At 35.8% G+C, this 12596-nt stretch overlaps 1 protein-coding gene across 1 annotated transcript; it reads left to right on the top strand.

Moving 5' to 3' along the window:
* The first annotated feature begins 1747 nt into the window (after nucleotides 1–1747).
* Nucleotides 1748–10998, top strand: LOC123307689. The gene is made up of 3 exons (XM_044890093.1): nucleotides 1748–2054; nucleotides 7231–7463; nucleotides 10587–10998. The coding sequence occupies exons 1-3, from the start codon at nucleotides 1998–2000 to the stop codon at nucleotides 10786–10788; spliced, it is 492 nt and encodes a 163-aa protein (XP_044746028.1). The 5' UTR covers nucleotides 1748–1997; the 3' UTR covers nucleotides 10789–10998.
* Nucleotides 10999–12596: the final 1598 nt, after the last annotated feature.

The following is a 12596-nucleotide window of genomic DNA, read 5'->3' as shown; positions in this document are numbered from 1 at the left end:
ACTTAATATTTGATACGAACAATTTCATCATATAGTTCACGTCAATTTGGACATGAGGAAATTGCTGCAAAATGGATCCCCAAATGTTTGAATGTTGACCAAAAGCGTGCAAGGGTAGAAGCATCGCGTTCGGTCTGTGCTCTATTTGAAAACAATGTATAGTTCTCAAACAGAATTGTTACTATGGATGAGACTTGAGAACATTTCTACGATCCAAAAACGAAGCAACAATCGATGAAATGGCGACACTCTGTTGTTGGGACTGCCATGGAGTAATCATGATTGATTTTTGGGATAAGGGTAGCACAATAACCGGAGATTACTATAATATTAGAATTACTGACCACTCTACGGGAAAAAGTTAAAGAGAAAAGACACGGAAAGCTATCCAAAGGTGTTTTGTTTTTGCAGGACAACGAACCTGCACACAAATCTCATGTTGCTACGCAAAAAAATTCGTGATTTAGGGTTTGAATTAATAAAACATCCCCTTTATTCACCAGATTTGGCTCCATCCTACTATCATCTCTTTCCTCAACTGAAAATAGTTTAAAAGGACGTATTTTCTTCCAACGAGGAGATTATAGAATCTGTGGAGGTCTGGTTTGCAGAGCAAGAAGAAACTGTTTTTTGAAAGGTCTAGAGACGTTGCAGGTTCGCTGTAATAAATGTATCCAATTAAGAGGAGAATATGTTGAATAATAAATTATTTTGACATTGAAATTTTGGTTCTATAGTAGGCTAAGAGTTTTTCAATATATCCTCGTATCTTGTTCAATAGGCATCGTAGACCTCACATCTAAAGGTTATTTTAAATCCTTTTTGTGTCCTCTACCTACAGTTAAGTTATGTACCATGTACACTTAACTACGAAACATCCTGTATAATCGTGATCGGATAAATTTCCAATTGAGTATAGAAAAATATACAGGGTTCATTTGAAAAATGAAGTTGCATATAGTATGTTGTCCAGCCAGTATACATGGTGAGTTTTTGACTCGTACAAATATTTCAACAGTAGATTCTTGAGGTCAAAAAAACACTTTTTTCTCATAACATTTTTTCCGATCCGGCCCTGATTCATACTGAAAAACTCGGTACAAAACGAGCACCCAATTTTCATGTCTCATTGCTAATGTCAAAGTGTCAGACGCCTGCCTAATATGTTTTTTGAGATAAGCAGTATCTATGTGACCAAGTTAGATTGCATATGATCACGAAATCACTCTTTGCTCCAGAAAAGGGCTTCGTTACGCTTTCAATGAGAAGTACCTTTTTGCTTCAAACATTTGAGAGATCTATTTTTTGATTAAGATATCAATTAAATCAGTTACTCAGAAAATAGAAGTGATTTCAAAAGAGAATCACCTATAATCTCTGCCCCTACCAACATAGTTGTGAGCCATTTTATTACCTAACATTCAGTTTATTCAATCTTCCATGAACTGTACCTATTTCATTTGAAATATTAATTCCACCAAATTTTCACAAAGCTATCGCAAATTGATTGTAGATTTTGACCCCTAGAATCATGCCCTGAAATATATGAACGTTGAATCAGAACCCCCTGTATGTAGTTGTTCAAGCCAGGAATTTCGTTAGAATATCAATCTTCTAATTCCCTCAGCCTACTTTGAGATGATTTCATTGAAAGCGCGCTAGAATTCGAAAGGAAGCATAGAGGAAAACACAGAGTGAAACCAGATTTTCCTCCAGTTATCAAGCTACGCCGTCGGTGTAAGGACAACTTATTGATTTTCCACATCCTCGATAGTAAATGTCAGGCGCTATCTAGGTTAGAAACTTGCTTTTGTAAATATACTGCCTTCTCTCACCCTGGAATATTCCCGCTGTGTGCTACCTTTGTGATTATTTTGCACGTCAACCAATCAATGTTGGAGGCAATTCGCGAATTTCTTATGGTTTTCGTAGCTCTACTATGTGAGAAAATATTGCTGGTACATTCCTGAATCAACTGAATATATTCGAGTAGTATAATGGAAGATAGTGGCATAGAGGATGGTGGTGATCAGAATGGGGATAACTTGAAAAATGCAAGTATCAATGTAGTAAAATTGAGTAAGGTTAAAATGTAGCAGCAATAATTTTAGTCAACATGTATAATTGAACGTTGTTCGTCAAAATATTTCATTGCCGTATGTTTATTTTCGTGAAGGATTGTGATTTTTATATGATAATAATATTGAGAGCTGTTTTCGTTTTACTTTTTGTGATTCGACAATTAAGTATCTATTATGGACTCCATGAACTCATATATGCAGGGTGTTTTCAAAGGTGAGGGAAAAAAAGTAGAACTCATCAAATAAGTCGTTTAACCAAACATTTTCCATATAAAATATCTAACATGGCTGATATATAACCTCTAGAAGTTCGACAAAATTTCATTGGATTTCAAGTACGGGACTGTGGAAGGTGACACCGGCATCGCAAAAACAAAACAAAACATAAACATATGGCTGGAAAATGAATCAATGAATGGTTCAGTACCAAGTTAACCGGATTAGACGAATCAGTTCACTTTTGAGAGAATCATAATTGTTGTATCGTGCAATTTAGGGTGAAATAAAATGTAGAAAATCGAGGCAGTTTTTTTAAAGTGCGTATGTTAGTTAGGTGGAAAAAGTGCTATGTTGTTTCCCCATTTCATCCCATTTTTACGACGATAGTTGGACTGTTCGAACAAGAAGATTGTGATGCCCATTATGAACAAATCCGTGAATAATTTAAGCGAATTTTATTGGTGAGATTTTGTATTATTCTATTTTTAACACTTGTGCCCTAAGTCTCTTCTGTCAGTTGGTAGTTGGTATCGAAATGAGCCATTTCATAAAATCGTGTAAAACGAAACCACATGGTCGAATCAGGAGATAAGTTTTTTTCCACTGCTTTACGATAATTCAAACTATCCAGGGTCGTATTAGGATCTTATTCAGTAATCATTTTCAATTTTGTCATTTTGTAAGTTTTCTATAAGTGATTTTTGGTGAAACGCTTCATTTTGACCATTTCTACCTTCTGTTATAACAAAAAAGCACCTTTAAATACACCCTATATAGCTGCTATGTTGTCCGTTCTGTGTAAAAGTCTCAGCAATTATAGTCCGAGAGCTGGCAGCAAAAACAACTACCTCATAAGTTACCAAAGGTTTGGTTTTGCACTTTGGTTCAACTTTATTACCCAAACTTGAAACCGCCCGTCTGCCGGGCGTGAGTGGTCGCCTTATGGGATAAAAAAAATTGAAAAGATGAGAAAAAATCGACAGCAACTTCCTAATAGTTACCAAGATGAATGTTCGGTCAAAATGGTCTAGGATCTTGACTGAATTGAAATCGTAAGCGTCTGCCAACAGGGGTGGTCGCTATTTCGAAACAGACGCTGTCAAATACAGGGTGGTTCAGATCATAACCAAGAAATTTTATTATTTTTTTTTATTTTTTTAACCGGAAACGGTGCCTCGCTCAGCAAAAAGTCAAGAAACCGAATTTGCTCCAAATTAAATGAGGATTCGAAAAGTAATTTTTATTGTCGGAAAAACCAGTGGCGTATCATTTTTTTATCTGAAAATATTCAGTCTCGCTGCAGTACGGAGGCCACAGGTAGAATAGAAAAGAAATTATATAATGCAAAAAGTGCTCCTTGACGCTCAAAACCTATGTCTCAAATTTCATAAAAATATTTCAAGCAGTGTGAAAGTTATTAATAAAAAACATTTTTTTCTCTATAATTTTAACACCCCGTATCTCGGAGAGGAAACATTTCTCGACATATGTTTATATGACAAACTAGGGCTTATTTTTGATGTAGAATACGTGGTTAAAATTTCTTGGTTATGATCTGAACCACCCTGTATTTGACAGCGTCTGTTTCGAAATAGCGACCACCCCTGTTGGCAGACGCTTACGATTTCAATTCAGTCAAGATCCTAGACCATTTTGACCGAACATTCATCTTGGTAACTATTAGGAAGTTGCTGTCGATTTTTTCTCATCTTTTCAATTTTTTTTATCCCACAAGGCGACCACTCACGCCCGGCAGACGGGCGGTTTCAAGTTTGGGTAATAAACTTGAACCAAAGTGCCAAACCAAACCTTTGGTAACTTATGAGGTAGTTGTTTTTGCTGCCAGCTCTCGGACTATTACGTATTTCATCACAAAGTCGAATCACTTCGGAAAATATTTGACGAACATAATTGACGTAAACGAACTGATAGAAGGCATAGCAAATCTAGTTATTTGTATGGAAAATACAAGAGATCCGTAATTCGAATATATTTATTTTTGCTATAGAAGAAAAATGAATTATTGACACATAATATGCAGTAGCTTGAGGAGAGTTAACGTTGGTATTTTTCTTTGGCTAAAGGTTGAAGACGTTACATCAGCTGTAGATTTCAAAAAAATCAACCCCAAGATGAAATGCATATGATGCATATGGTTGGGAATGGGTATCTCTCGAAGGAATTAACGGATCATTAAAAACTTTACCTTTAAATAAAAATTTCATATAAATCAACGATTATGTTGTCCTCGTTCATATTTATGGCTGTTTATTTTAAATACTTTGATCTTTGATATAATAATAATAATTATTTATTTATAGATCCCTTAGGACATTCACAATGTTTAGGACAAGACAAATGAAAAATTTATTCTACGATGACATTTATCGAAAATCCTGTAGTAACTTTTCGCATTCGTTCACCCTAAAATAAAATGCAGGCACTTTTTTGGCCTCCAAAAAGAAGGAAATTCTTTGTTAACTCGTTTAGATTCAGATGAAACATATAAATTCACTTACATTGAATCATGAATAATGTTTACTACCGTCTGATATATGGTAGATATTAGAATATTTATCAGGGTTGCCTACTATTTGATTGAGCGGACCTGAATTCTAAATAGCACTTCCTGAAACCCTGTCTTTTTTTTTTCAATCAGTTTCGGCATTTTTTTTAAAATTTATTGATATTAGTTGTGTCAACGGCGTTATGATATTAACGACATTTCATGAGTGCCAACCTTACTCCGTTCTAGTTACAAAACTTGAGAAAATTATTTCATGGCCAACCGAGTGCTGAAATGAAAGTGAATGTACTATATATTTGGAATGGTTGTTCTCTCGTACTTTTCAGTATCATAGTGACCACAAGTTTGCGGAAGAAAAGTGTATGCGAAGAAAAAATACTGCGGCCTTCAGAAATCCTGGACTTTTCGTTCGAAAATCAGTACGTAAAATATAATTTTTTGTTCGCCTATGTAATACATGGAATATCAAACTCATTTCAATTTGAAATCATCGCCGATTGAAATATTGTGATTCTGACACAATGGAATTCTTGCTTTTTGATGGAGTTCCTTTAATTTAACAGAATAAGAGAAAGTTAATCAATGAATTCAATAGTTCAAAAGGAATTGGAATAGAAAACTGTGCTACAGGAAAATACGGTTCACGAGTTAGATTAATTAATCTTTCACTCTGTAAATATCACTTGCAGCTCTTTAGCTTGACATTTCAGAGTTGGTGAAAAATCGATTAGCCTGAGGACTTATTTTAGGCGTAATCCATACGAGGCGTCTGATAGTAACTGTACAGGGTGGGCAAATTTCGATGTTTTAGCGCTACAGTTTTTAAATCAGAGGAGATACACAAAATCTGATACCCCATTCTCGTTCTCTTTTTCTGAGAAACTAACAATAGTAGTAGTGATTTTTGGCCACTTTCTTATGTTTTCGAGTTATAAGCAACAAGTGGAAAAATGGCGATATCGAAATAAATTTATATCTCCGCTAATACTGATGATAGAGCTCTGAAATTGAAACATTAGACAGGCACTTTTTTACGTAGAATCCAGTGGCGTGCTCGCCTTTTTAGCATTTTTAGTTACGAAGCTATGACCCAAAGTTATGTTTTTTTGAATGGGAACACTAGTTTTCTGTGCAATTTTTGAAAGCTCAATTTTTACTGATTTCAAAAATATATAACATATGGTTTGTATTAATACAAATAATAGAAAATGGTCAAAAACCTTTTTTTCTCAATATTTCTATGGTTTCAACTTTTGATGAGCATAGAAAAATATATCATCGTATGATTACCAGTGCCTCTTTCTATAAGTCCTTTCATTATTATGAAAATTTATGAAATATATCTTGATTCAAATTTTGTGAAAATTGGTAAAAAGCATAGAAAGAATGACATTGCCAGAAGGAGACTGCTTTTGTTATAGGAAACTCTATTTTTCTGTGCTCGTCAAAAGTTGAAACCATAGAAATATTGGAAAAAAGTGTTTTTCACCATTTTCTATTACATATTTATATTGATACAAACCATATGATGATATATATTTTTGAAATCAGAAAAAATTAAGCTTTCAAAAAATTGCACAGAAAACTAGTGTTCCCATTTAAAAAAACATAACTTTGGGTCATAGCTTCGTAATTGAAAATCCTGCTGAAAAGGCGAGCACGCCACTGGATTCTACGTAAAAAAGTGCCTGTCTAATGTTTCAATTTCAGAGCTCTATCATCAGTATTAGCGGAGATATAAATTTATTTCGATATCGCCATTTTTCCACTTGTTGCTTATAACTCGAAAACAAAAGAAAGTGGCCAAAAATCACTACTACTATTGTAAGTTTCTCAGAAAAAGAGAACGAGAATGCGGTATCAGATTTTGTCTACCTCCTCTGGTTTAAAAGCTGTAGTACTAAAACATCGAAATTTGCCCACCCTGTACATACTCCAATCAGAGATAGAATATGACTACATGCGACTATAAAAAACTAATTTCTGGCTTTCCCCAGAAAGATACAGGGTGATTTTCGAGATTCAGGATTGAAAAAATGTTTTTGTCAATTCTCCAACTGATCCAGAAAATATAGGTTTTGATATTCGAAAAATGAATTTCAATAAATCAATGAATCTAATGGCATTTTGCTACATAAAAATAACTTTTCGGAAAGGCCTAGATGACCCTCATTTACAATGGCTATGGCTTTGGTCGTGAAACACCCTATATAAGCGGAAACGTCACAACATTGACGATACCTAAGTCAGATAGATCAAAAGCGTAAACCCTAAAACCCAAATTTCCAGAACAATCCTATGATCCATTCTCCGAAAACGTCTAATATTTCACCCATCGTGAGACATCCTGTATATCATCCGTATAACTTTTCGAAGATGAATAAACTTTTTTCTTCATTTCAGAGTGGGACAAGCAGTGGGAGGTCCAGCATTGGCCATTCTCCAACAGCGCCGAGAATTTCAAGCCTAGATGAATTGATTCAAATCCTCGGTGATAAGGATAACACAAATCAAAAACAACCAGAGACACTCCACGATGATACAGCCACCAAATTGAACCTTATACCCATAGATAGGTTGCAGATTCCCGGGTCACGTGAAAAACAACCACTTGTACAATGGGAAAGTGATGACAGGTTAGTATGTGAATTTTTCTGATGAAGGGATATGAAGAGTGTGTACCTAGGTACACACAATCCAATATTTTTGAGTGTCTATATATAACGATGTCCAAAATCCTTGTCGAAAATATGAATGAGAAATAAAGGAATACGCTTCTGTAAGTCAGAAGCTTTTATGATCCTGTTCAAATACATGACCAAAGCGAATCATCATCATTGCTGTATCCCGTTACCGAGAATAAATCTACAAAAAGACTCAAAAACAAAACTATCCGTGCGATCAAACTTATAATTCCTTAGGGCTACTGGCGACTGTGTGCCCTCCTGTGACTGTAGAGACCCAACCGTGACCTACAGATCCTTCCACACTCCGGGCATGGATAGTCCTCAACCAGATCTGGCCATCGCTGTATTTCTCTCGAGTCTACATTATAACTGCCGACCAAAGACCTGAACTGTGATCTGTCTAACGCTAGTTGTTCCCAGTTATTATTGGCATTTACTGATTTTAGGGATTGATGTAGTGTGTCCTTAAACCGCTTGTACTGGCCTCGTGGTTTCCGAGCTCCCTTTGTGAATTCGCCACACAGAGCTATTTTGGGGAGTTTTGTGTCTTGCATCCTCAGAATGTGGCCGCTTCATCTGAGGCTGGACCTCGTTACTTGTGTCTTGATTGTTGTACAACTCGCGCGCTGCAAGACTTCTACATTCGAAACTTTGTGGAACCATCTGATGTGCATTATTTGTCTTAGATGACGTTTTTGCGTTTGTTCAAGCTGTTCAATATGCCCCTTGTAGGTCCTGTAGCTTCCAGAATGCCCCTGATTTCGAATCGATACGGTTGTGTATTTCCGTTTCTAGCTTAGCCCTAGTATTTATGAAGCTTCCCAAGTATTTGAACTGCTCGACCTGTTCTAGAGTTTCATTCTCCAGGCTAATATCTGTTTTAAAGCTTTCTGGCGGACTTACCAGGATTTTGGTTTTGTCGATATTGAGTCGGAGGCCTGCAGCTACGTATATGTTTATAGGTGTCCGCCATTATCTGTAGATCCTCTGGGCTTCTAGCGATAAGTGCGCAGTCGTCTGCATATTACTGAAGTTCTGTGATAAACCTTGAAAGGGTTTTTGCTGTGAGGCGCTTCAGATTAAACAGGCCTCCAAATCTGAATCGTATTCCAACACCTTTTACGGGCAAACTCATGTCAGCAATTATCGAGACAGCTATGGCGAAAATATTGAACAGTAAGGGCGCCAACACGCAGCCTTGTTTTATTCCAGAGTTGATTAAGAAATGGTCGATTGTAGAGCCATTATGCTGTATTGCTGTATTCTAGCGGTGTTGTTGCTATGAAGGCTTTTCGTGTGCTTCAAGGCGTCTCATGATTTTCCATAGCGCTCTCCGATTCACCAAGTCGAAGGCCCTACTTAAATCGATGAGGGCTGTATACAGGGTGTCCCAGAACTTAACGTCAAGCCGAAACGGGGTGACAGGATTGATTGTAACCATCATAGAAAAATCAGAAAAAAAATCTATCCCATGCAGTTTGAAAATTATGAACATTTAAAAAAAAACCTAAAAATTTGGTCGAAGAGTGTTACCAGTTTTCGGTTATTGTGTTTGATTTTTATTATTTTTGTTCATTTAAGCTTTGAAGTCGTAACCCTAAATAACATTTCTAGAATCACAGTCAAAAATAATGACACAATTGCCCCAAGTTTCTCAGAATTGATACTATTTGTTAAACTATGAATTTAAAATTTTCAAAATTTGTCGACTTTGATAGGCCGTCCTTTAAAAAATATGTACTAGAGTGCCTTGGCAAATGCCATTAAAAGTTGGCGCATTTAATCAGGATTGTAAAATGGTACAATACTTGTTAGTTCCATACTTAAAAAAATTAGAAAAAAAAAAACCTCGAGTAACCCGATTTTTGCTAACCCATTCTACTCAGTCAAAATGTATTTTATTCTTGGTAGGTTCTTAATTTAACGTCAAAATAATGAGAGAGATTATTATTGGACATGTTTGCTAAGAGCGAGCGAGACAGATAGTGACGCTAATAAGTAGATCTTTTTCAAGAAGATGTAGGGCGTGTATTGAGGCTGATGGTAAACAATTTGAACATTTGTTTTAATGAAAAACGTTATTATTCTATCTGACTTTTATTCCAGTAAACCTAAACTATACTATGTCCAGATTTTTCATCATTTTATTAATTTTTCTTACTTTTGTTGACTTTGGTAAAGGTGGCGTCACTATCAGTCTTGCTCGCTCATGGCAAACATGTCCACTACCCATCTTTCTCATCTCTAACAATATTTTTCAATATACATATTATGAAATTTTTTTTTAATCAACGATTCATTGCCTACGTAGGTAATGAATAGTTCCACATTTTCCAGTTCAAATTCAGTTTATTTCGAAATATAAGAAGATTTAAATTTTTTAATTTTCAAATGATTTCTCTATAATCTTGAAGTGATCATATTCGACCCAGAATAAAGTTCCTTTATATCAAACATACAGGTGTTTCTTTTATATCAATTTAATCTCGTCATACTGAATGAATTGATAGTTCGTTAGTTCAGATTTCTCCTCAATTTTGTCAGACACTTCTTTCCGAGAAAATAAAAATATGGAGATAGAGAAATTCTTGAGGTTTCAAACAAAAATAATCAATTTCACGTGTAGTTTCTTCAATATTCAACATAAATATTTGTTCAGATATTTAAGTTTCTGTTATAGAATATATATTTTCGTAAGTTTTTTATTGTCATCCGTCTTTGAAAAACTGCAAGGAAAACTTTTTACGAATGACATCTATAGAGCAGACCCCTCGAATTTTGCTCTACGCCAGTGCTGACGAGTGCAAATATTGTGAGCAGGATAAGGAAACTACAACTAGCCAACGCAAAAAATATATAATAATAAATGAATAAATTTTTGGGATTTCTTGTTGTTCTGCTGTGAATCATTTCATCACCTTTTCTCTTCTAAGGTTTCATGAGTATTGGAAAAATGTTGAATTAAATTCTTCCAAATAAAGTCCAATAAAATATTGAATGAATTCTGAAAGACTAATTTTTAATATGAAATAGGTACTCAAACTTATCCTGATGACTATGTTTTTTTTTCAGTGAGGAGGATATAATAAATTTTTTTCCGGCCTCAAGAAAGGACCCCAGGGTGCATCAAGAAATATCAGACACCTTCAGCATAGAAGAAATGAGCATATCTGGAGGCGAAGATGAAGATGAAGAGGATTTACATCTCATACCACCACAAAAAAATTTCGCCAAATTTTCATGTTGCCAATGTTCGTCGTGTACGATTGTTTGAAATAGGAGTGCAATGTTTTCTTTTTTGTTAATTTTTGAAAGGGTGAAACGACAATGAGGACATCGATATATGAGAGAACATAATTTGTACAACTTCTGGATTAGGAACAATTTTCTCCGAGTAGTGTAAATTTGTGAATTTCTTTCAATTCTTGATCATTTTCCTACAGATTTATCATAATGAATAATAGGTGAAAATGAAGGAATTGATTTCGGATACAAAATATCGTTAAGTTGGGTTCTTCACCAAATCTAGTATGGTATTGAATATAGATTTCATTCCGCTTTTATTGAGCTTTAGTAAGAAAAGATGAGGAAGGTTTTCAGTCATTCATTTCCCAGTACTTGTGAATCGAAAAGAGCAGGTTGAAGAAATTTTTGCCCTATGCCTTTACCATGGAATGTCTCTATGACATTGTACCGAGTACTGACACCAAAAAATTATTTTTTAAAAATAAAATTTTTCTTCCAGTGATAACAATCACTTGTCCAAGATATTATGATGAATGCAGGTACATTAGAGAGTTAACAGATAAGACTTGCACATTTTCTGAATTTATTAATTGTTCATTTCATCAGTAGTTACGTACAGGGTGATTGTTTCTATTTTACACAATAGCTATCTGCTCAGTTAATATACTAACTGACAAGGAAACTGTAACACCCACAAGGAGATGTTTAAATTTAAATTTTTTTCGGTAACACATAGATAGAATAGCAATCAGTAAATGATTGAAATTTGGAGAAAAAAATGAAGGGTTTACAAATTTTTTTATTTAATTGGTTAAAAATGTGTTCGTCCACTGCGGTTATCTATACACTTCCCAACACGTCTTGGCATTGATGCAAGAAGATGGTCCATTTCTTCTACTATCTCAAGCTACCTGTAGATCATCTCTCAGAGCCGCCAAAGTCCGTAGGGGCTGGGGTAAATTTCCAAACCTTCTACCCATGATGTTCCAAACATGCTCTATGGGCGAAAGATCGGGGGATCTGGGCGGCCATGGCAAAATATTCACATGGGTCGCTTCAAAAAAGTTTAAACTAACTCTGGCAACATGAGGTCGAGCATAATCTTGATGAAATATTGGATTCTCAAGCCGGTTAAGGTAAAAGATAACATATGACTCCACTATTTTTGAAGGTAACGCAGCGTTGTCATATTACCTCGAAAAAAGGCTAAGGGTGACCTACTTCCATATGCAATAGCACCCCATACCATAACGCCTACTGCCTGGTGTACATGACGCTCAATATCAAAATGAGGTTCACGTCTTTCTCCTCGACGTCGTCTTACCCTTCTTCGGCCATTTTGTGCATCCGAGGAGAATCGAGATTCATCACAAAAGACGACCTGATGCCATTCCACATTCCAATGTTGTCGTTCTCTGCACCACTGTAATCTTTGCCGTCGATGCTCAACCATAAGAGGTAACACAAGATGGGGTCGATAATGCTGCAGTCCAAAAGACCATATACGGCGGTAAACCGTTCTGACAGTTACAGGATGGCCTTGTTCTCCTAACCACTCAGCAGCCAAAGATCGAGTTGTCGCAAATCGGTCTCTAATGGCCAAAAGTCTTAGGCGCTGATCTTGAACTTCATTTGTGCCCCTTCGACGTACGGTGCCTACCCTTCTTCGATTTTGGGCATTATCAAACCACCCTTGACAACATCTCCTGACAGTAGTTGGATAACAAGGCAAGCAATTGGGTCTTACTATATCTGCGCCAAAATGTCCATCCGTATTGGCCCATTTGAACGTTTTTATGAGACCAATTTTAACTGAGACAGCTATTGTGTGAAATA

The sequence above is a fragment of the Coccinella septempunctata genome, chromosome 2, assembly GCF_907165205.1.
Source record: "Coccinella septempunctata chromosome 2, icCocSept1.1, whole genome shotgun sequence".
Taxonomy (NCBI): Eukaryota; Metazoa; Arthropoda; class Insecta; order Coleoptera; family Coccinellidae; genus Coccinella; species Coccinella septempunctata.
This window is presented reverse-complemented; position numbering and strand designations above follow the sequence as displayed.